General features: G+C 44.4%; 1 protein-coding gene across 1 annotated transcript in view; it reads left to right on the top strand.

The window, feature by feature from the left end:
• Positions 1–26,120, top strand: part of LOC308627091 (transmembrane protein 132B) — a gene marked incomplete at its 5' end in the record, with an annotated part of 374,488 nt that overhangs the window by 150,379 nt on the left and 197,989 nt on the right. The window contains one exon of the mRNA XM_081252803.1: positions 2,561–3,449. Within this exon, the coding sequence (XP_081108929.1) occupies positions 2,561–3,449 (889 nt within the window). The remainder of the gene's footprint in view (positions 1–2,560; positions 3,450–26,120) is intronic.

The raw sequence follows: 26,120 nt of genomic DNA, 5'->3' as shown, positions 1-26,120 counted from the left end.
GGAAATATAGTAAGTAAATATATTTAGATAGAGTAGTAAATATATTTAGATAGATAATTGGAGAAATGAATAACACGTCTCCTCCAGTAATTAATCTGACCAGGACTGGCCATATTGATGACACTTGAGAACTTTCTTTCTTTCTTTCCCCCCGACCCCATACACATTTTATTTGGTTGCACTGGGTCTTAGTTGCGGCAGACGGGCTCCTTTAGTTGCGGCACGCGGGCTCCTTTAGTTGCGGGACGTGGCCTCCTTAGTTGCAGCACGTGAACTCTTAGTTGCAGCACGCATGTGGGATCTAGTTCCCCGACCAGGGGTCGAACCCCGGCCCCCTGCATTGGGAGCGTGGAGTCTTAACCCCTGGACCACCAGGGAAGTGCCTCCTCCCTCAGCTTTACTGAGATATCACTGACCTGTAAAAAGTGTATATGTTTAAGGTGTACAATTGGATGTTTTGATATATGTGTACATTGTGAAATGATCACCATAATCAAGCTAATTAACATATTCATTACCTCCACCTAGTTTTCACTCTGTGTGTGTGTGTGTGTGTGTGTGTGTGTGTGCGCGTGTTGAGAAGATTTATTTTAAAATCCATTCTCTTAGCAAATTACAATGTACAATACAGGGTTGTTAGCTATGTCACATTCCAGTACGTTAGCTCTCCAGAATATGGTCATCTTGCTTAACTGAAACTTTGTACCCTTTGACCCACATCCCTCCTTCCTCTCTCCGCAGCCCCTGGCAGCCACCATGCTACTCTCTACTTCTACGAATTTGACTATTTTAGATTCTGCATGTAAGTGAGATCATGCAGCATTTCACAGAGAACTTGCCTTCTGAGCACCTTCTTGGAGAAAGTATGCGTCAGCCCCTTCGTGGTTATATCTGTTTCACAATCTCCTAATTACCATTTTGTCATTCACTAGGAAAGGAAAGCTCACCAAGGACAGCCCTGAAAAGGCCAAAAATTATCTAAGTCAACAGAAAACTGTATTTCACAGAATTTGTAACGGCTGCAGAAAAAATGTTACCAGGAGTCAGAGTCAGTGGAGTATTTATTTGCCTTTTATCCTCTGGTGATGCTGTATTGTAAACACTGCTGCCTGGTTTATTTCCTCTTCCTCTGGTTGGAAGCCAGGCTCCAGGGGCAGAGGTTTATTTCAGGGCAAGGAAGAATTCCTGTCTGTTCTTGGCCTGATTTGCCAACCCTGGTTCCTGGTGGGCTGTCTTCACTGTGAAGAAGCTTCTTGGGTCTCTGCTCTTTGTGTTTCCCCACTTGAAAGAAACACACACACACATATACATATACGCATGTCCACATATACATGTTTATGTATATTTATATGTATTTTAATTAACAAAGTAATACATGATTATCATAACAAGTTTTAAGAAGGTAGAAACATAAGTGGTAAAAGGCAGAAATCCTTTCTGGATTCTATAGATATACCAAACATAAATGTATGTACATTTACATATGTACATATAGAATCTTAAAAAATTACCCAAATAGGATCGTATGTGATACATTTATAATTTTTTATGCTTAATGACAGATTGTGGACATTTTTTCAAACACGCTGATATAGCTCCGCTTCATGTTTCTTACAGAGCTGCCTGTTACCCCATTGTAAAAGTGTATAGTTTGTCTGGTCTCCTCTTAATATAATAAACCTTTGGAATGGTTTAAACTAGTAAATAATAATAATGATAGCAGGTAAAGATGGAGCGTTTATGTGTGTCAGCACTGTTCTAAGCCCTTCATATTTATTAACTCGTTAATCCTTACAATCATTTATATTTATATCCCACTTTATATGAGGACGTTTGAGGCACAGAGAGGTTAAGTAACTTGCCCAAGGTTGCTCAGTTAGGGAGTGGCAGAGCCGGGATTCAAATCCAGGCTTCTGGCTCCAGCACATAAAATAAGTTTGTCTGCAATTCAAAAGGATGCTGCAGTGGACATCCTTGTAGATAAACCGATCTTTATGAATTCTCACTCGTGTTTCGGAAGGAGAGATTTCTAGAAGTGGGAATGCTGAGCCATCGCTTCACCCTCCTTTCAAAAAGAATTAGGCGATGTCTAAACATCCACGTGGACACCCCATCCAGGAGGGGTGGGAAGAAGCATAAATATCAAAGTAATCAAGCATTAACACGTCGTATACAATGGTCCAATGCCTGGTTGTACAGTGGGCTTGGTAGGTGTGCAGCCTACTCTCTGGGGGGTGATTACAACAGAGATGACCACGATCCTCTGAGTTCGGGGCTTTGCAAGAGCAAGAGGGTGCGACGTTTTCCCTCCGGGGGGGCGTCATTCAGTCACAGGACGATTGGATCAGTGGTCCACGGGGCTCCTTCCCGCCCTTGCCCTGGTTATTTCGGAACACACTTTATGTCATGACAGGACTTTCACCGCGAGGAGTCCCAGGAGTCGGGTGGGCGTGGCCAGTGGGCGGTGTGTTGTGTGGACGGGTGGAGGCGGCCCTGCGTGAATTTCATTTCCTCTCCGGACGCGGCTCTCATTCTTCCTCTGCTTCCGTTTCTCGTGCAGTGACGGAGAGCCGCGCCATCGTGGACAGCCTGCAGAGGTTTTCCTCGCTGCCTGCTTACCTTCCCACGAGCTTCCACGTCTCTAACGCAGAGTCCTTCTTCCTTAAAGAGGCCAAGCAGGACGTCACTCGGAACTGCAGTCTGCAGGCCCGGGTGGAGTCGTTCTTTATCTACCGAGCCAGGAGCCCCCCGATGGTCAATGCCAGCTACGGGCCATTTTCAGTCGAGAAGACGGTCCCCCCGGAGCTCCTGCTGACGTCCGCACCCTTTGGCAACATGGACCAGTTTCCCTTCAACTGGAAGTTGAAAGCCCACATCCTCGGTAGCTCCATCTACTCCAACAGACCCAAAGTGCAGACCTTGTTCTACATCACCGGGAGGGGCTGGGCCGACGGCGACCCAGCGGAACAGCTCCCCTGCGTCAAGATGTTTGCTTTCCCGGAGGCCAGGGAAGTGGCGGCCAGCTGTCGGCTGCAAGGGACCCCTGGGCTGTGTGTGGCCGAGCTGGAGGTGCTGCCCGAGTGGTTCAGCTCTGGGCTGGACCTGGAGCCCGAGGAGGAGATCCCAGCCCTGCTGGGCGGCACGGCCATGGAGCTCTTCTTCACGCTGTACCCGGCCGACCAGGCCGGCCAGTGTCCCCTGGAGGAGGACAGCAAGTGGGAGAACAACATCCACTGGGGCCAGGACAGCCCTCCGCCAGCGCCTCCAGCCCGGGAGAGGATCGGGAGTGTGGTGGTCTACCCGACCCAAGATGATCTGAGGTGGTCCCTGCTGAGCCTGGACGAGAACGTCGTTATCTCCGTTCCTCTGAACCTCGTCCGGGAAGGGGACACCGCCACCTTTTTGGTCTCTCTGGCCAGTGGCTCTGTGGCTGACCACTTCACTCTTAGGTAAGGGGCTGGGCGGGGTTGGATGGGATGGAAATCAACTCTTGATCATCAATGAGTTGTTAGTCTATCAAGTGGCTGTTGATGCTTTGCTGAGGATCCAGCATCGTGAGGAAACTTACAAACATAAAATAAGACCCATCAAAACAACACGCGAGACACTGTAAAGCAGAGTACTTGGGGGTGGGCCCTGGGCATCCCTGTTTTCTAAGCACCCCTTAAGTATAATTCTGGTGTGAAGCCAGGATGAAAACTTCTGCTTTGAGAGCAGCAATTCGGGCTGTGGGGTCCAAGTTTGTCCCCTTCAGGCTCTCAACGTGATAGTCTGAGCCTCTTACTACCCCCTTGATGTGCCAGGCAGAATCCCATAATGCCCGGAAGTGGACACCTTGTAAATGAATTCCAATTTCTAAATCCATGAAGGAGCTTTCTGAGACAGTGTTTCCCACCTCGCAGCTTTTCATCAGTAAAGAATCCTTTGTCAAAGCAAAGCAGCTGTCTCTGTCTATATGACAAAGACTTGGTTTTAGGATTGCAGAAAGTGAGGAACTTCTCTGCGCTAGGGGGACAAACCTGTCTTTAGCTTATTTTGCTCACATAGGTTCCTGGGTAGCAGTAGGAAGCAGCAGTAGCTCTGCTACATACTGGCTGTGTGACCTGGGGCAAGTCCCCTAACCTCTCTGGGCTTCAGCTTCCTCTTTGGTAGGATGGGGATAATGATGGGATCTATCTCCCAGGGTTGTTGTGAGGATTACACAAGTTAATAAAGTTCTTAGAATAGTGCCTGGCACATGAGGGGTCTCCACTGAATGTTAGGCTGTGGTGTTTCCCGGTCCTCAGACGCCGAGCTGGTAGACATATAAACTGCAGTGCATGTGGGGCTTTGTTTTGCTGGGTGCAGGTGAGGAAAAATAAGAATTAATCGTGAGTCCAGTATGGTCCTTCTGATTCTGACGGAGGCCGATGTACCAGATCACGTCTGTTTGGAGGTGCGCTTGTTCAGAGCCTGGCAACAGGGTCCCGAGGCTCTGGCAGATCCCAGGTGGGTTTAGTAGCCCGCAGGAAGCGGGCTTCCTATTCGGAGCCCCTTGAGTTAGTCTTGGTGGTAAAACTGATTCCGAGATTGATGTGGACCCAGCCCTGTGCTAGTCACTCCACTGGTGGGGCTGGGATGGTCTAAAACCCAGTTCTTGCTCTGCAGAGATTCTTCCAATGCAAGGCATTGCAAGCTGCTCACTATAGACCAAGAATGGCCAAGGGATGGTTTCTGCTTTCCTGCTCCTCCCTCTCCCAAGGCAGACGTGATCAGTCAATTGCAGCACCTCAGCACTCCCTATGCTGTGGCAGATATTACTAATCTATTGCACTGAGCTCAGAACTCCAGGCAGCCCCTACCAATTCATGTGAGATAGAGGGTATGACACTTAAGACTGAACTTATTTGCCATCCCTCTTGTAGAGAGAATGTTGTTGGGTGAGAAGTTTGAGGAAAGGGAGAGCGGGTGGCCTGGTGGTCAGGGAAGTCTGGGAGCCTGGCTGGGAAAGGCATTTCAGGACAGGGGGAATGTCATAAACAGTACTGGGTAACTTTCACTGGGGACTTAGAATGGTCCAGGCCACATTCTAAGTTGTTTACATGCCTTAACTCACCGAATTCTGACAACAAACAGCTCCAGGAGGCAAGTACGGCTACCATCCCCATTTTCCCGAGGCACAGAGAGGTTAAGTAGCTTGCCCAAGGTCACACAGCTAGGGAGCAGTGAGTGTGAATCCCGGTGGTCTGGCTCTAGAGCCTGTGCCTTTCACCCCCATGGCCCACTGCCTTTCGAAGACAGGAGGGGGCAGCTGCCGCACCCCCAGGCTGCATGTGGCTCAGTCATGCCAGAGCTGAGGGTCAATTTAGGGAGGGAGAGGCTGCTGAGACCAGAAGAGGATCCAGCATCCACAGTGTAGAGGCTCCTGAAGTGTTATCTTCATGGTGAGTAGAAACGCCTCAAGTTTTTTCTTTCCCAAAGAAGTTAATTTTAGAGCTGAAATGGACTATAACACTGGCTTTCCCTTGAGAGGTCATATCGTGAATTGTCAGTCTCCAGGAAATAGTAGCCACAGGGCCTTTAGTTGTGGGGCCTTGGGACTGTCCCAAAGGAAGGACGTCTAGCCTAGAGTTTGCAAACTGGTGGTCACAGCAAATCTAGGCCACAGATGTATGTTTTTTTTTTAATTTCTTTTTAAAGCTCATATGGCATCCCTTAAAATATTTAAAAGAATTGCCAACCTCTAATAATAGGGAGATCTCATGTGTCATTTACTTGGAAAGTGTTGAAGATTTGGTAACTTGGCAACAGTTGGCTGTAGTTAGGGAGTGGCTTTCCCCTTTAGATGGATCATGCATCGCCTAGTTCACCCCAGTCCCCACTACACCCTATTGTCCCACACCTGGCCCATTGCACTCACTTATCTGGCTCCTGTGAGCATTTAAGAACTCCTGATATAGTGTTGAAAAAAGGGGGATGCAACGCTTAGAAGAGGGGCTAGATTCTAATCTATGAAGGCGGGCATCACCGACTCATTCACTGTGTGTCAGGGAGACAGAAGTGGTCAGTTGGTGCATCACAGGAAATGAAACATCCCCTCCATCAATCACCAGAATTATTTAGTGAATTAGTTGCTTCATGTAAAGCAATCAGAAGGGTGCCTGTCACCCTGCAGATGTTCAGAAAGTGTTAATTGATACTATTATTTACTATAATTGATGCTGTTATTCATACTATTATGTGTCAATTGATACTATTTAACACATTTTTTTATTGGAGTATAGTTGTTTTACAATGTTGTGTTAGTTTCTGCTGTACAACAAAGTGAATCAGTTATATATATACATACATCCACTCTTTTTTAGATTCTTTTCCCATATAGGCCATTACAGAGTATTGAGAAGAGTTCCCTGTGCTATACAGTAGGTCCTTATTAGTTATCCATTAATTTTTTTTTTTTTTTTTTTTTGCGGTACGCGGGCCTCTCACCGCCGCGGAGCACAGGCTCCAGACGCACAGGCCCAGCGGCCATGGCTCATGGGCCCAGCTGCTCCGCAGCATGTGGGATCCTCCCAGACCGGGGCACGAACCCGCGTCCCCTGCATTGGCAGGCGGACTCCGAACAACTGAGCCACCAGGGAAGCCCCATTAATATTTTATATACAGTAGTATGTATATGTCCATCCCAATCTCCCAGTTTATCACCTCCCCTTTCCCCCTTGGTAACCATAAGTTTGTTTTCTACATCTGTGACTCTATCTCTGTTTTGTAAATAAGTTCATTTGTACCATTTTTTCAGGTTCCACATACAAGCGATATGATATTTGTTTCTCTTCTGACTGACTTCACTTAGTATGATAATCTCTAGGTCCATCCGTGTTGCTGCAAATGGCATTATTTCGTTCTTTTTTATGGCTGAGTAATATTCCATTGTATGTATGTACCACACCTTCTTCATCCATTCGCCTTCCATGTCCTGGCTATTGTAAATAGTGCTGCAATGAACATTGGGGTGCATGTATCTTTTTGAATTATGGTTTCCTCCACATATATGCAATCGATACTATTAATTCATGCTTTTTAATAATTATGTATACTGTGCCAGGCTCAAGTTGTATCTCTCATTGTATTATCATGGGCATTGTACAAAGTATTCATGCCCATTTTATGAATGTGGAAACTGAGACTCAGAGAGGTTAGGGGTTACCTGCCTGAAGTTGTGCAGTGGGGAAGCAGTGGGACTGGGGTGTGGGTCTGCATGCAGGAGTTGAGAACTCCCTTTTAAAAACACTCTTTTTGGCTGTTCTGCTTGTGTAGGTGGGGACTGAGCTTTACCTCTCGAATCTTTTTGGGTCAGCATCTAGAGTTTCTTGTCTTTATGCCTTCCTAGATAGGACTTTCATTTCTTTTTATTTGTTTGCTTACAGAAACTTTATTCACATGTAAATGATATGACAATAAATTTGATTTAAAAAACCAGTATATGACTATCAATTGCATTCTTATACAAGGATAAAGTTCTCATTTCTTTTACTGGAGTGTAGTTAATTTACAATGTTGTGTTAATTTCAGGTGTACAGCAAAGTGATTCATTTACACATACATACATGCATATATATATGTATATATTCTTTTTCAGATTCTTTTCTGTTATAGGTTATTACAAGATACTGAGTATAGATGACTATTATTTCTTACGCTGTACTTTATGGCCAGAGAAGACTGCACTGAAATTATGGCAATAAACGAAGATCACCCAAATGAGGACACACAGAGCCTATTTATCCAGAGCTTGCTGTATGGCAAGGGGGTCAGTCGCCATCACTGGCGTGTGGCAGAGACTCAAGGGCAGACGGGGAAGGGGGGATGTTTTCCATGGAAACAGGGAGGCTCAGGTCTGCTCCGATTGTTGCCGTGGGGAAGCTGCAGGTAGGCTCCCTAGCAGTGAGCATCTTATGTGACGGATCTGGGGAGCATATTTGGCTTTTTTCTGGTTGATCTTGGATTGGAAGCAGAGGCTGTAAAAAGGGCAGCTGGCAGTCATGGACCAACTTCAGACCTTTCTGGGCTGATTGTTGCCGAGGCTGTGGTTTGGCTTTTTGGCTTGGTTGCTGCAAGGTTGTGGGTCAGATTTTTATTGTCATATATGGTCTGGCTGTTGTCTTTTTGTGTATTCAGGCTCTCAAAATAAAACAGTTTTTGGGCCTAGGGGAACGTATTATTCCCCAACATAACTGATTGTCTGTTTTAATCATGTCTTTTATGAATGAAATGTGACATATTTCATTCCAGCTCAGATGAGACCCCGGATCAAAGCGTGAACGTGCACAAGATTCGCTGAGATCTAATTTTAGAGCGGAAGATGTATGGACAAGGGACAGATGTGTGCAGTTTTCATGTGTCATGTTGCTATTTCTGACTGCATATTGTACTGGGGCCAGTTTAAACAAAAGTTGGATTGGTTATTCTTTAACACAAATAGATTCTGTTAAACGCTAGTATCTAAAACTGATCCTATATTGAAAAGCCTTTTAGCAAAGGGTTAAAAAGTGTGCTTTGGAGGGGTTGGGGGCTGCTGGCAGGGCAATGCTAGGCTGGATTCGGGGTAAGTCTTTCAAACCAAGAAAGTTTGACATGTTATGAAAATTTCCCCACTCCATCTGTAATGTCTCCAAGGCTGAGAGTGATCCTGAGAAACTTTATCCCTGATTTATGAAAATAGCTCTTTCTCAGCTCACATAGAGACCCTCCTGGGCTGACCTCTCATCCTGTTAGGCTGTGGAGCCCAGTGGTTAAGATTGTAGACCCTGCGGCCAGACATCCTGGGTTCAAATCCTGGCTCTACCACATACCAGCTGGGTGACTTTAGGCAGGTTACTTAACCTCTCTGTGCCACGGTTCCCCCATCTCTAAATGGGGGCAGTTTATGCTCTAAGTGGCTATTTAGGAAGCATCAGCTTTGTGCTCAGCCAGATTCTCCCATTTCATCTGTTGTCACCCAATCCTTCTGGTTGCTCAGGCCAAACATCTAATCACCGGACTGACTTTTGCCATTTTTTTATACATCCCCCTCCATCTGAACAGTCCTCAGATCCTGGGGCTCCTCCTGTAAAGTATCCAGGATCGAACAACTGCCGTTGCTATGACCCAGGTCAAGCCAGGGTCCCCTCTTGGCTGGATGCCTACAGGAGCCTCCTGACAGGTCTCCCAGCCTCTATCTTTGCCCTCTGAGGTCTTAACCGAAAGCCAAAGTCCTCATATGGGCCCACAGGCCTGGCATGATCTGACCCTACCCCACAGCCCGCTGCACTGCTCTGATTTTTTGGACATACTTTATCATTTATGTTAATGACATACTGTATCAGTGTTTATGGCCCACCTCTTCCTGCTAGAATGTGAGGTCCGTGAGGGTGGGGACTTTTGCCTCATTTGTTCTTTGATGTGTCCTAGGGATCCAGAGCAGTGTCTGACACACAGTAAGTGCTCAAGAAATATGTGTTGGAACACCCATTTATGATAAAACCCCTCCAGAAAGTAGGCATAGAGGGAACTTATCTCAACATAGTAAAGGCCATATGTGACAAACCCACAGCCAACATCGTCCTCAATGGTGAAAAACTGAAACCATTTCCACTAAGATCAGGAACAAGACAAGATTGCCCACTCTCACCATTATTATTCAACATAGTTTTGGAAGTTTTAGCCACAGCAATCAGAGAAGAAAAAGAAATAAAAGGAATCCAAATCGGAAAATAAGAAGTAAAGCTGTCACTGTTTGCAGGTGACATGGTACTATACATAGAGAATCCTAAAGATGCTACCAGAAAACTACTAGAGCTAATCAATGAATTTGGTAAAGTAGCAGGATACAAAATTAATGCACAGAAATCTCTTGTATTCCTATACACTAATGATGAAAAATATGGAAGAGAAACTAAGGAAACACTCCCATTTACCACTGCAACAAAAATAATAAAATACCTAGGAATAAACCTACCTAAGGAGACAGAAGACCTGTATGCAGAAAACTGTAAGACACTGATGAAAGAAATTAAAGATGATACAAAAAGATGGAGAGATATACCATGTTCTTGGATTGGAAACATCAACATTGTGAAAATGACTCTACTACCCAAAGCAATCTACAGATTCAATGCAATCCCTATCAAACTACCACTGGCATTTTTCACAGAACTGGAACAAAAAATTTCACAATTTGTATGGAAACACAAAAGACCCCGAATAACCAAAGCAATCTTGAGAAAGAAAAATGGAGCTGGAGGAATCGGGCTCCGGGACTTCAGACTATAAAAGCTACAGTAATCAAGACGGTATGGTACTGGCACAGAAACAGAAATATAGATCAGTGGAACAGGATAGAAAGCCCAGAGATAAACCCACGCACATATGGTCATCTTATCTTTGATAAAGGAGGCAAGAATATACAATGGAGAAAAGACAGCCTCTTCAATAAGTGGTGCTGGGAAAACTGGACAGCTACATGTAAAAGAATGAAATTAGAACACTCCCTAACACCATATGCAAAAATAAACTCAAAATGGATTAAAGACCTAAATGTAAGGCCAGACACTATCAAACTCTTAGAGGAAAACATAGGCAGAACACTCTATGACATAAATCACAGCAAGATCCTTTTGGACCCACCTCCTAGAGAAATGGAAATAAAAACAAAAACAAATGGGACCTAATGAAACTTAAAAGCTTTTGCACAGCAAAGGGAACCATAAACAAGACGAAAAGACAACCCTCAGAATGGGAGAAAATATTTGCAAATGAAGCAACCGACAAAGGATTAATCTCCAAAATTTACAAGCAGTTCATGCAGCTCAATGTCAAAAAAACAAACAACCCAAATCCAAACATAGGCAGAAGATCTAAATAGACATTTCTCCAAAGAAGATATAGATTGCCAACAAGCACATGAAAGAATGCTCAACATCATTAATCATTAGAGAAATGCAAATCAAAACTACAATGAGGTATCATCTCACACCGATCAGAATGGCCATCATCAAAAAATCTACAAACAATAAATGCTGGAGTGGGTGTGTAGAAAAGGGAACACTCTTGCACTGTTGGTGGGAATGTAAATTGTTACAGCTACTATGGAGGACAGTATGGAGGTTCCTTAAAGAACGAAAAATAGAACTACCATACGACCCAGCAATCCCACTACTGGGCATATACCTTGAGAAAACCATAATTCAAAAAGAGTCAGGTACCAAAATGTTCATTGTAGCTCTGTTTACAATAGCCAGGACATGGAAGAAGCAATCTAAGTGTCCATCAACAGGTGAATGGATAAAGAAGATGTGGCCCATATATACAATGGAATATTACTCAGCCATAGAAAGAAATGAAATTGGGTTATTTGTAGTGAGGTGGATGGACCTAGAGTCTGTCATACAGAGTGAAGTAAGTCAGAAAGAGAAAAACAAATACCGTATGCTAATACATATATATGGAATCTAAAAAAAAGGAAAAGAAAAGGAAAAATGGTCATGAAGAACCTAGGGGTAAGACGGGAATAAAGACGCAGACCTACTAGAGAATGGACTTGAGGACACTGGGAGGGGGAAGGGCAAGCTGGGACGAAGTAAGAGAGTGGCATGGACATATATACACTACCAAATGTAAAATAGATAGCTAGTGGGAAGCTGCCGCAGAGCACAGGGAGATCAGCTCGGTGCTTTGTGACCACCTAGAGAGGTGGGATAGGGAGGGTGGGAGGGAGGGAGACACAAGAGGGATGCGATATGGGGATATATGTATATGTATAACTGATTCAGTTTGTCATAAAGCAGAAACTAACACACCATTGTAAAGCAATTATACTCCAGTAAAGATGTGAAAAAAAAAGAAATATGTGTTGGATGAATGAATGAATTTGGAAGTATTGCAAGGCACCATTGCTGGATGAAGGGTATGAATTGTCAAGACTATGAATTTATGAAGTAAATAAGTAAGGGTTTCATAAATATTGAAGGTAGCGACACTTGAGGATCCAAGTCTAGCAAAAGTTTCCTCTTGGCTACAATGTGAGAATGGATTCATCATTTCTAATCAAATGATGGGCAGTGCCAGTGCATCATAAACTTTGGTAATTCACACAGCACCTTTGGGATTTTTTTTCTTTTTTGTCATATCAGATACCACCATATCCTACCATCATAATTTAAGTCATATCCATGTGCCTTCTGCATGCAATTTTTATTTGCTCTTTTTCTTTAAATCACTTAAAAAACTTATATAAATACATTTAAAAGGACACCTCACATCTGCCACCATAAATAGAAACCGGTATTACTTGTTCACATGAAAGGGTATTACAAAGATAAATTACAATAATAACAACAGCAAAAAAACCCCCAAAAACCCACTACTAAGTTCTAAGTAGGTACCATCACCTGTGGAAGCCATGAAACTGAGGTCTGCTCTCTGTTTGAAAGGGAGTTGAGTATGTGCTGCTGAGAGGTGAGGGCCACGGAGACTTTCCCCTGGAAATCATCACAGCTCCTGTAGGAGTCTCACTCAGTGACTCCCTGTTATTTAAGCCACGTCTGTGCAACATCAGGACCATCTGCAAACCCAGGACCAGGCTTTGGGAAAACTGGCTGACGATGACTTTCTCATCCATGGGATCAAGGAGGCACCAGAAAGCATCACTTCCTGGTCAGCTCAGTCTCCCCCATGGATGTCCTTTCTCTGACGTCACTTCCTGTTCTACGCCACTTCCTTGGGGACTTACTCTGTACCTTGCATTGCTAGTTAATGCTCCAGGTTGAGAATGTCCGACACCCCAAAGCCTTCTAGATCCCCTGAGCACATACACCATCTTCCTTCATTTCAGCACTGGCAGAAACAAGATCAGAAGGGGTCGGAGGCAGAAAATCCAGTTGACTGTGCGGTGGGTGAGCCCTCAGGCTCGAATCTAGCTGTCACTGATGGAACAGATATTTTGTGATCACCTATTAGGTGTCGCCCACCTTTGGTTTGCTTTTCTTTTTTCCTTCTTTCTTTTGAAAAAGTCACACACGCTCTCATCCCTCATCAAGTTCACACTCTCCAAGGAGGAAGACAGTAAACAAGCAAATAAACAAAATTATATGTCATTAAAACCCATGCCAAGGGCCATGAAGGAAACAAACAGAATGCAGTATATTTAAACTTCATTTATTTTAATTTTTTAAAACTTTTTGTCTTGGAATAATCTCAGACTTATAGAAAAGTTGCAAAAAAATCCAGATTTCCACTCGTGTGAACATCTTAGGTAAGCACAGTATGAATATCAAAACTAGGATGTTAACATGGGCCTAATATTATTAACTCATCTACAGACATTATTAAAAAGTGCCACGTGTTCCTGTAACATCCTTTTTCTGCTCCGGGAGCCCACGTGGCATAGAGTTGTCGTATTTCCTTAGTCTGATGAATTCTGGTCTTCAGTCTTTTTTTTTTCCTTTTTCTCTCTTTCATGACTTTCATACTTTTGAAGAATACTGAGAATGTTCCTCAACTTGGGTTTTTTGGTATTTTCTCATGATTAGATTGAGGGTGTATGTATTTGTCAGGAATCCCAGTGAAGTGCTGGTCCGTCTCAGTGTCATGTGGGAGGTACGTGATGTTGACATGCCTCATTACCAGTGATGTTTACTTAGGTTACCCCGTTAAAGTGGCATCTTTCCAGGTTCTCCATTGCAAGTATGCTTTCCCCCCTTTGTAATTAGTCATAACATCTGGGACGGTACTTTGTGACTACCAACATCCTCTTTCATGTTATACTTTTGAACTTTAGCATCTGTTGATCATTCTTGCCCAGAAGGCAGTAATTTTTCAATAATTGAACCAGGAGTGAATATATCACAGGAGAATTTTGGCCCTTTCTGATCATTTCTTATTTGTATATAAGGAAGTGAGCCAATCGCAATTAGTCACCACCGAAGTCACTAGACTTTTCCTGCTGAAACGAAGGAAGATGCTCTATGTACTCAGGCGGTCCAGAAGGCTTTGAGGTGACTGCCATTCTTGACCTGGAGCATTAGCTAGCAATGCAAAGGTACAGGATAAGTCCCCGAGGAAGTGGTGTGGACAGGAAGTGAGGTCAGAGGCGTGAGATCAGTGCAGTCCAAGGGGGTTAACCAGGGCAGGCTTGAATGGACAGGTTTTGATCAGTTAAAGGAAAACGGTAGGGCAGTATGATCAAAGAGTGTGGTGTGCCCAGGACACTCTTGGAAGGCAAGTTTTTTTAAAGGGTTAGAATCACTGAGGCTTGCTGTCGAATTTCAACTCCTCCTTCCTGGCTGTGTGACCTTGTACAGGTTACCTCACCTCTCTGAGCCTTGCCTTCCTCTACTATATAAGGAAACTAGTAATAGCATCTGTCTTTTGGGATGGCCGTGAAGAATAAACGAGATAATGCAGGAAGGTACTTGGCTTCAATTTTGCCTGTGATGCTTGGTGCTATTCTCAGCAGCATCTGAGTGGCATCTGAAAGCTTCCTCCAGCACACGCTATGGGGATTCCCGCCACGTGCATTTAATTAGCATCAGTCACGTGCCAGGCTCCCCATTAGACCTTATGTGCGTCCCTGTGACAGCTCTGGAACTTACCTGTTTCCTCTACTTCCAGATGAAGAGACAAGCTCACAAGCACTAGGGCACCTGCCAGAAAGTGACAGAGCCAGGACTCCAACCAGACCCACCCACGTCAAGCCCCCACCCATCTCAAGGCGCCCCATTTCAGAGGTTAGTAACCTCAACTTGGGAATTCCCTGGCGGTCCAGTGGTTAGGATTCCACGCTTCCACTGCTGGGGACCCTGGGTTCGATCCCTGGTCGGGGAGCTAAGATTCCACACGCTGTGCGGTGCAGCCAAATAAATAAATAAATAAAAGTTAAAAAAAAGTAAAAAAAAAATCTCAATGCTTACTTTCATATTTAATAGCAACCTGTTTGAGTAAGGTACCTCAGGTGGCACCCAAAATCCAGGCTTTATTAATTTTTTCCCCCAAAGAAAACTCAGATTTCCCTTGAGGAAGCTGTGTGTAGACATAGATGCTCTGAAATCTGCAATCTCAGAGCCCAGATCAAGTCAAGGGCTTAGAGCTAAGGTTTCAGCAGAGCTTAGAAAGGAAGGCAGGTGATTATTTCCCAAAGAAACTGTAACCTCCACAGTGTGTTTAGCTAGCTCCAAACGTCATGTGCTGCATTCAGTGAGTGTATTTCTGTTACTTAGTACACGGTGCTCAGTCCCAACTCTACCCTGCTTTCCCTCCCAAGTTCACTGGAGTCTGGGAGCTCCGTAGGAGGTAGGGAGCAAGTGTAAATTTCAGAGGCTTGAGGATTCTAGCTACAGAAGGGGATTTTTTTTTTTAATTGAATGAAAGATTCTTTTTTTTTTTTTTTTTTTTTTTTGCGGTATGCGGGCCTCTCACTGTTGTGGCCTCTCTAGTTGCGGAGCACAGGCTCCGGATGCACAGCCTCAGCGGCCATGGCTCACGGGCCCAGCCGCTCCACGGCATGTGGGATCTTCCCAGACGGGGGCACGAACCCATGTCCCCTGCATTGGCAGGCGGACTCTCAACCACTGCGCCACCAGGGAAGCCCTGCATTAGATTTTTAATGGTTGCTTCAGCGCTTGCAATATATATACAACTTTTCACAGTCTACTTTGAGTTCGTGTGTCATTTCTATTTTTTATTTTTTAATTAATTAATTAATTAATTTATTTATTTTATTTTATTTTTTTGTGGTACGGGGGCCTCTCACTGTTGCGGCCTCTCCCGTTGCGGAGCACAGGCCCCGGACACACAGGCTCAGCGGCCATGGCTCACAGGCCCAGCCGCTCCGCGGCATGTGGGATCCTCCCGGACCGGGGCATGAACCCGCGTCCCCTGCATCGGCAGGCAGACTCTCAACCACTGCGCCAATAGGGAAGCCCCGTGTGTCATTTCTAGTAAAATGTAGATAGATAGTAGGTCCATTTTACCACCCATGTCCTTGAAAGCTAAAGTTATTTTATATAATTCCATAACATAAAATATGTTACAAACCCCAGACGACAGCATTATAATTTTTGCCATAAATAGTTTTGTGTATTATAAAAAATTGAAGAAAAAGCAAAAAACGAAATAGGTTTTTGCATTTATCCAGTTGTTTGCCGTTTCTGACACCCTTCACTCCCTTCTGCTGGTGGCTCTGTCTTCATTTGTTGCCATTTCTCTTCAATATGTAGGACTTCTGTTGGAAGTTTTTTGTAGTGCACATCTTCTGGCAGTGAGTTCCTTTTATCTGAAAATGTCTTGATCTCATCCTCATTCTCAAAGAGTATTTTTGCTATTTATAGAATTCTGGGTTGGCGGATTTATTTTTTTCTTTCAGCACTTTAAAAATGTTGTTTCACTCTCTTGTGGCCTCCAGAGTTGCTAGTGAGAAGACAACCACGCATGGAGTTGTTCCCCTGTAGGGAATGTGAAGACAACCATGCATGGAGTTGTTCCCCTGTAGGGAATGTGTTGTTTTCCTTTTGCTGTTTGTTTGTTTTATATGCCTTTCAACAGTTTGGCTATGATGTGCAGGAGCATGGCCTTCTCATGTCTGTCTTGCCTTGGGTTTGTTGTGTACTTGAATTTGTGCATTTATGTCTTTCATCCACTTTGAGAACTTTTCAGCCACTATTTATTCAAATATTTTTTTCTGTCTCATTTCCTCAGTCCTCTGCATATCAACTGTAGGCTGTCATTGAGATCATTTGCTATTATCTAATGGTTCTCTGACACTCTATTAATTTTTTTCTGTCTTTATTCTTGTTCTATACACATTGGATAACTTCTCTGGACCTGTCTTCAAGTTCACTGGATCTTTTCTTTGTCATCTTTATTTAGCTATTAAATTTATCAAGTGAAATGTTGTTTTCAGATATTGTAGTTTGATGTTTGGTTGGAGAGGTGGAAAGGGTAGTTAGAAACATGGGTCTGAAACTCAAAATAGTTGTCTCTCCTGGAGATGGAAATTTAGGTGTCTTGGGTAGTTTGATCATAATAATTGAAGCCTTGGGAAGGATGAGATTTTTTCAGTAAAAATGCTGAGAAGAAAAGAGGGCTTGTGACTGAGTCCTGAAGAACACCAACTTTTAATAGTTTGATAAATAAAAGAGGAGAGTCTTCAGAAGAGCATCCAGAGAAGGAGCAGAAAAACCAGGAGAATGTGATGTAACACACACCGAGAGAAGAGACGGAACACACGGGAGAGTCAATAGAGGTGAATGCTGCTGAGAGATCAGGCAAGGAAATGAAAGTTATCCTTTGCATTTTACATCTGGAGGCCCTTGGTGACTTTAATAAGATGATTAATGGACTCTTGTGGATAAAAGCTAGATTGCAGAGGTTTGGGGATAAGATATATTAGTTAGAGATTTAGGTCACCTACATGTAGTAGAAATCCCAAAGAACACTGACCTCACCAAGACAGGGATAGATTTAGGGAAAGGCAAGAAGTTCCACAGATAAGTATCAGTCTGGTGGATCAGGGATGTCAGAGCATCAAGGATTGTATGATTCCCTTGGCCTTTCCCTCATTGTCACAAGATGGCTGCTGCAGTGGTGGCCATCATGTCTACATTCCATGCAGAAGGAAGGAAGGAGGGAGAGGGGCAAAAAGTCCTGTGCACCTGAGCCTGCCTCGCTTTAGGGAGATCTTCCAGAAGCATCAATCAGCATTTTTTGGTTAATGCCCAATGGCCAAACTGTTCTCATGATCAAATCCATCCATGGTGAGTAGGGAATTGTAGGTGTTTAACTGGGCATAATGCCAGTCTCCTCACCCCAGATCAGGGTTTTCTTGATGAGGAAGAAATGGAGGATGCATATTGGGTGAGCGATTAGCAGTATCTGCCACGCATGATTTGATGAATACAGGGAGCACAGTGTCTTTCAACGTCATTTCCAGCGTTTAGCTGGGAAGAGGAGGAGAAGCCGGAGAGTAAACTGGGGGCCTGGGGTATCAGGAGGATTCTTTTCCCTAAAGCTGAGAGAAGCCTGTATGTGTTTAAATGCAGAAGCAAAGCTCAAAGTCCTGGTGGGGCTGATTTCCCAGGGCCACAAAAACCTCCTCTGTGTACCTTGTAGAGTTCCAAGACACGATTGGGTGCCCACTCACTTTAGAGTGGTCAAGAATTTTATTAAAAAAAATAAGTAATTGTGTGCACAGTACATCTGATCCACGTGATTCATTAATGTGAAGCTGGTTCATTTTGCTCTTTCACCATTTTGTAGTTAACTGCCAATGACTTGGGCAGTAAATAATTGTAGAAAAATTCCAAGGGGCAGTACTAATCAGAGATGCAAACTACACTCTGTGATCCTTTCATCCTGATCGGTGGAGTATTGCTTGGTGCCAGTTTCATTAGATTTCCAATAAAAGTATAGTGTACTATTCATCTCTCTGTTGATTCCATTAAAAATGAAAATACAATCTCTACCTCCATTATGGTAAGATTGACTACCATTCACTGTCATTTAGATAAATTTCATAAAGCCAGGAAGGAGGAAGAGAATGAATTATGTAATGGTGAAGCCTATAATCCATAATTTTAAGGTTAGATTTTTAAATTGCATTTCTTTCTATCTAGGTGGTCTAAATCCACACAACTTTTTGCAAGAAATTCACCAGGCACACCTCCATGTTCTTGGAGTATTTTATTCACACTTCTGATCTAGGCTTTATCCCAGCACATCACAATTAACTGAATTTGTGTCAGTGTCGGCTTATTCGCTTCTGCAGCTGGGGACTGCTGACTTGTCAGTCTGTGTCCCCGGCGAGGACTGGCAGGCAGCCTGTTAGAGTTCATGAAGTCTCCCTTGAGTCGAATTAAATTTGAAATCCAGAATAAGAAAACTTGCCATTTACCTCCAGGGTCCCAAGTAATGATTTTTTTTCACTGATGACAACACAGTTGCACCTGTTACCTTATGACTCCATGGGCAGTTTCCCTCTAAATGGGAAATCAAAAATCTTTCCCAGGACTCGTGCCCTGGTGGGTTTAGCCAAAGGCGCTTTCTGCCTGCCCTTGGGGTTGGGACGTCAGGATCAATGTTCAGAGACATTTTTCCAGAGGGAAGGAGTAGAAATAAAGATACCCATTTTGCATTGGTGAGGATCACAGCTGCGGATACTTTATACACAGTATTTGAAATTCTGATTGGATTAAATGGCAGGAGAAAAGTAAAGTGGCACCTTTCCTGTTGCAGATTTACGGCGATCGTGATTGTGAGCTAAGGAAGCAGGGAATAATATAAGGAGGACAGACCGATCGTTGATCAAGACCGGGTCCTCCTCTCCTTCCTCATCTCTCACTACGTTCCAACTACCTATACCGTCTCTTGGTTACTAGAAACCGCCACGGCTACTCCCAACTCAGGGCATTTTGTTTGTTCGCTCTGCCTGGGATGCTCCCCCATGGTGAGCAGGGCTGGCCCCTCATCACCTTTCACTTCTTACCTCGAATATCCCTTTTTATTTTTTATTTTATTTTTTGGCCACACGGCTTGTGGGATCTTAGTTCCCCAACCAGGGATTGAACCCTGGCCCCCTGCAGTGGAAGCATGGAATCCTAACCACTGGACAGCCAAGGAATTCCTTGAATACAGTATCCCTTTTTAAGAGAAGCCTTCCGGACCATTCCTAAATGGTCACCAACGCCAACCATGCTTCTCTTTTCAGCCCCTTTTCTTCCTGGCACTCATCACTGCCTGAAATAAACCAGGCTGCTTATCAAAATTTGTTCACTTATTTCTTGTCTGTTTCTCCTACACTGGCATGCTGGCTTCATGCAGGCAGGGACATGCCCCTGGCTTGTCACTGGGACTCAGTAAATGGGGAACAAACACCCTTGCCATCCCAGATACAGCAGTTAACTCGTGGGCGGACGCCTGTTATGGACCGAATTGTGTCCCCGGCAAGTCCATACGTTGAAGTCTTAACAACCCACCCCCAATACTTTAGAATCTGACTATTGAGAGAGTGAAAATGCGGTCATTAGCACAGACCCTAATCAGATACGACTGGTGTCTTTATGAGAGGAGGAGGTGAGGGCACAGACATACATACAAGGAAAAACCATGTGAGGACCCAGCAAGAAGGCAGCCATGGACAAGATGAGAAACCTCGGAATAAATCAACCCAGATGGCATCTTGATCTGGACTTTCAGGCTCCAGAATTGTGAAGAAATAAATTTCTGTCACTTAAGCCATCCAGTCTGTGGTACTTTGTAATGGCACCCCTAGAAAACGCGTTCAGTGCCCTACAATGGAAAACAAGTAACTTTTAATAGAATTAGCTGGTGGTTCAGAAGTTTCTTACCTTCCCTGAGCCTTGTCCTCTCCTTCATGACTCCTTTGTTTTCCGTGCTGCTTCAGTATCAGTTTCAGAATTCCGAGAGCACAGATGTTTATTTTGGGGTTGGATTGATTTATTGGGGTCTCTGCTTGACAGATATTTGATCCACAAGGATCTTGCTCTGGACTTTGAACATGAAGAACATTGTTAGGGCAAAAGGAAAGATCTTACCAAGAACTTCTTACTCCCCAAAGTCCTCTCCTTGGAGCCTCATCCTTAGATGGGAGATGACATTTCCACTTAAATTCTCCTGGGGCACAGGAAATTCTCCAATATTCTACAGAATTCTTGTGAGAGTTTGCAGAGAGGCGGAGCTCTTAGCTCACTCACAAACATGTTTCTTTCCTGGTGTAGATGTAGAAGGTGGCTGGTTTTAACCAGTAAATTAGTCCCTTGAGTCCTAGATGTTTCCTGCCAGGGTTCAACTTGAAACAGGCAGAGGTGTGGAAGGAGACCTCCTTTGGGGCTTCTTGGGAATTTCAGCCACACCTTCTTAATGCCCCTTCCATTTCGGAAGCCCCCTCCCTTACCCCATGCTTCTCTTTCTTTCTGGTATGTCCAGGAGTCTTCATTCTTGCTTGGCAATCATGTGTGTTGGTCAATTAGTCTCCCTCAGGGGTCGCTGGCTAATTGCAATTATGTACTGTTCAAGAAAACGGGGAGCAAAAAGAGACCATTTGTGGCTCGAGAGAGAAATGAGAAAGAGTGGCTATTTCCAATGCTGCCTACAGAAAGGAAAAAAAAACCCTCAGTTTTGGTGGCTTCATGTTGCACGTCGAGAGTTAAATTTCATTTTGTAGCAGGACTGGATTGCACAGCTGAAATCCATAAGATCAGATATAACATTTCCATCACTGAGCAGGTTAATAAAGTCCATAATAGGATTTGCTGACCATAAGAATGGCAGACCAAGCGGCAGAAAAGTTTTATTTATTTGCCATCTGTATGTAAATATTGCTATTATGGAAATTGTGTCAGAAATTGGACTGCAACTGTACTATAATATTTGAGCTAAGATACACACACAAAAAGCCACCTCTGTATGTGTATGCACGTATGAATAATCCAGCTCATTGTCGCTTTCTCTAAGAAACTTGGTCTCAGACTCTGAATCTAATCTCTGATCACTGTGGACAATCTCATTTAAATATGCCACAGGCACTCAAAGACTAGGAGACGGGGGTGAGTTTCCACGGCAGAAGGAGTGCCCATGCCTTGCCTTATTATTTGATCTCAATCCAGTGCCAGTCCTTCCTTTTGTGACACCCCAGGTGACTATAAAGAACCCATTTCATTGCTAGAGGACAAGTATTTTTGGAGTTAATTATAGCTAGTCAAGGAAGAGAGGAACACCTTTTTGCTTTTATCCTGAAAGAAGCTCAACTGACATGAAGAAATTAAATTGGGACTCAGGAATGTGGATGTCAGCTATGTTACATAATTAGCATCCTGGGGTTGGTGAGCAGGCAGTGGCTGCCTTTCAGGAGCGTACATCACATTCTGTCACACCAGGTTAGACAGTTTGACTGGCCACTGCCTCATGTTCCCATAGTAACATTGGAGTCCAGAGAAAGTGGTTAGACTATTCACTGAGACCCACACATAGATTCAGTCACTTTCTGTGTTCCCGTGAGTTCTTAATTTTGTTGTTTCACTTACTTCAAAAGTTACCAGGTTCTAGAATGACTTTTCCTTTTAAATTCATCTTAGATACCACATAAAATCAGTCTGTACCTTACACTTTGGGAACTACGAGTTCAGGGGAAGAGTTATTTCAGGCTACACCCGAGATGAGTGTAGGTTTTCAAGTACTAAACATAGGTGCTTAGGTAACGCTGAGTTATCCAGTGAGAGCTGATTCCTTTTGCCTCCTCTTTCTATCCTGCTTCAGTCAAGGAGATAGTCTCTGTTTGATGCTCCAAAGTCCCTTGCATCCCCTAACCACTTGCCGATCTCCTTGTTGGTTGGTTTTGGTTTTTCTTTGAACAGTGTGAGTCCACACCCCAGGTTGGGAGCCTTTGGAAGGCAGCAGTGGCTGGCTAGAATTCAATAACATTGTTTTTATTATACTTATTTCAGGGGTTTCTTCTCTTTATGGAAAGTGATATCGGTTTTTTCAGATGGCAACACTGAGTTGCCATAACAGAGTATTGAGTAGGGTTCCCTGTGCTATACAGTAGGTCCTTATTAGTTATCTGTTTTATATATAGTAGTGTGTATATAGCAGTGTGTATATATCAATCCCAAACTTGTGCTGATCTTTTTAAAATTTATTTTTTATTGAAATATAGTAAAATTACAATGCTGTATTAATTACTGCTGTACAACAAAGTGACTCAGTTATACATATATATACATTCTTTTTCATATTCTTTTCCATGATGGTTCATCACAGCATATTGAATATAGTTCCCTGTGCTCTACAGTAGGACCTTGTGTATTCATCCTGTAGATACCACTTTGTTAATCCCAAAATCCCACTCCTACCCTCTCCCACTCCCCTCCCCCTTGGCAACCACCAGTCTGTTCTCTATGTCCCTGATTTTGTTTCTGTTTCATAGATAAAGTTCATTTGTGTCATATTTTAGATTCCACATATAAAACTTGTGCTAATCTTTTTTTTTTTTTTTGGTGGTACACGGGCCTCTCACTGTTGTGGCCTCTCCCGTTGCGGAGCACAGGCTCCGGACGCGCAGGCTCAGCGGCCATGGCTCACGGGCCCAGCCGCTCCCCGGCATGTGGGATCTTCCCGGACCGGGGCACGTACCCGTGTCCCCTGCCTCGGCAGGCGGACTCTCAACCACTGCGCCACCAGGGAAGCCCACTAATCTTGAGTGAACTTCTCAGATACACATAATGGAGTCACCCCTTCCCTGGATTAAACTTTCTCTGTTTTTATGTATGTATGTACTTATGTCTTTGTTTCACTTATGTGTATTCTCCTATTTATTGCATGTGTGACATTAACGAACCACTTCCGCTTTCTACAAAAGAACAGTTACCTAGAAAGCCATTTGTAGCTAAGGCCCTGATTCTACAGGCTAAGGAGATGCAGTAGTTCACACTCCCATTGGTTCTCTTTCCAAACTATAGTCTGAAATTGTCCACTTCTTTCCGTCTCAAATTCCACCGCCCCTGTGCAAACCACCATGGCTTCTGACCTGGAGAGTATTGCAATATACTCTCCTAACTGCCCTCCCAGTCTCCCCTCTTGCCCCACGCATCCATTCTCCCCATAGCAACCAGAGTGGCCTTCAATACACACCAATCAGGTCATCCCTGCCTTCTGCTTTGATGGCTTTGCACTACACCGAGAATAAGCACGCCGGCCTGCAGATGTGATGGGGCACGTCCAGATGGCTGTGTCCACCTTGGGCCACTCTTCCTCCCACCTGCATTTCCTGTTTTGTTATTTTGTTATTTTTTAATTTAAAAAATAAATTTATTTATTTATTTTATTTTTGGCTGCACTGGGTCTTCGTTGCTGCAATGGGCTTTCTCTAGTTGCAGCGAGTGGGGTCTTCTCTTGTTGTGGAGCATGGGCTCTAGGGCAAGTGGGCTTCAATAGTTGTGACACATGGGCTCAGTAGTTGTGGCTCCCGGGCTGTAGAGCACAGGCTCAGTAGTTGTGGCTCACGGGCGTAGTTGCTCCGCGGCATGTGGGATCTTCCCAGACTAGGGATCGGACCCGTGTCCCCTGCATTGGCAGGCGGATTCTCAACCACTGTGCCACCGGGGAAGCCCTCCTCTGTTTTAAACGCTCCGAGTTGTCCCTGATCTCCTGACCAGACTCTTACTGCCTCGAGAGATCTGGGGAGAGAAAGGGAGGTGCTGAGTTTACGTGTCAGCCTCGCTACCAAGCAGTTTGTGTCCCAGACCGAAGTCTGCCTCAACTCTGTCCCAGCTTGGGGCATTTAGAAGCGGGTCTGGTAGGACATTAGGGGTTTATATTCCACACAACTTCCAACCTGCTGGGGAGTCCAAGGCCCTAACCTTCTTCTGTGAAGAGCGTTGCATGGTGCACAAGTGAGCGTAAGATGTGCGTGTAGGTCCCCAGCAGATCCTAAGACAAGGAATTGGGGTCCAGGTGGCTCATCTGGGAGATGATGGCAGAAACCAGAAGTGTGAGGTGGGGAAAGTGGGGCAGGGAAGGAGGAGAGGCTGATAAAGCTGAACGGAGGGGTTCCTGGGGGCTTCATCCGTCCTTGGAGCTGTGCAGAAGGTACCTCAGAATTGTCTCACTGGAAGATGGGGTGGCCGGAGTGTTTATCTGCCGGCTTCCATCCCAGTTGGTTGAATATTGCCCTGGGGAAGTAACTTGGAGGAAACATCAGAGAAGCCAAGAACACTTTGGTTAAAAGCCACAGGCAGTGTATATACACTACCAAACGTAAAATAGATAGCTAGTGGGAAGCAGCCGCATAGCACAGGGAGATCAGCTCGGTGCTTTGTGACCACCTAGAGGGGTGGGATAGGGAGGGTGGGAGGGAGACACAAGAGGGAGGGGATATGGGGATATATGTATATGCATAGCTGATTCACTTTGTTATACAGCAGTAACTAACACACCATTGTAAAGCAATCATACTACAATAAAGACGTTAAAAAAAAAAAAGCCGCAGGCATGGGCACATGGAGCTGTCCACCAGGGCTGTGCTGAAATCGGGCGGGCTGAGAGGCTGGGATGCGGAGGGATGCTTCACACGTGTCTGCTCTGTTCGCGTGTGCTTATGTGTATATACGTGCATGCACGTGTGTGTGCGTATGCATGTGTGTGTGTCCACATGCATAATTCATACAGGGACTGGGCTGGGCAAAGTTGCGGTTCCTCCTACTGGCGGGTCTACAAGTGGTATGCATCTGCTGTGGAGGGAAATTCTCTCTGGATGTCTGTGGGAAGTGCAGTTACTACAGATCACAGGTACATGTGATGTTTGGGGCCAGCTGAAGTGGATGCTTGGGTGGCGTCTGGTGATTCTGATCAGAGGGTCTTGGTGGGGGTCCTGCCACTTACCTGCCCTGGATCTGGGCCCATTTCTGGATTTGGATTTCCATCCTTCCCCTTCATTCTATGAGATGCCTGGTCTCTCTCTCTCTCTCTCCCCCTCTCTCTCTCTCTCACTTTTAACATCTTTATTGGAGTATAATTGCTCTACGATGGTCTGTTAGTTTCTGCTGTATAACGAAGTGAGTCAGTTATACATATACATGTATCCCCATATCTCCTCCCTCTTGCATCTCCCTCCCACCCTCCCTATCCCACCCCTCTAGGTGGTCACAAAGCACCGAGCTGATCTCCCTGTGCTATGCGGCTGCTTCCCACTAGCTATCTATTTTACATTTGGTCATGTATATGTGTCCATGCCACTCTCTCACTTCGTCCCAGCTTACCCTTCCCCCTCCCCGTGTCCTCAAGTCCATTCTCTACATCTGCGTCTTTATTCCTGTCCTGCCCCTAGATTCTTCAGAACCTTATTTATTTATTTTTTTAGATACCATATATATGTGTTTGCATACAATATTTGTTTTTCTCTTTCTGACTTACTTCACTCTGTATATTACAGACTCTAGGTCCATCCACCTCACTACAAATAACTCAATTTAGTTTCGTTTTATGGCTGAGTAATATTCCATTGTATATATGTGCCACATCTTCTGTATCCATTCATCTGTCAATGGACACTTAGGTTGCTTCCATGTCCTGGCTATTGTAAAAAGAGCTGCAAT

This window comes from Mesoplodon bidens (assembly GCF_964165515.1).
Source record: "Mesoplodon bidens genome assembly, chromosome: 13".
NCBI classification, from domain to species: Eukaryota; Metazoa; Chordata; class Mammalia; order Artiodactyla; family Ziphiidae; genus Mesoplodon; species Mesoplodon bidens.
The sequence above is the reverse complement of the archived record's forward strand: the minus strand, read 5'-3'. Positions and strand labels throughout refer to the sequence as shown.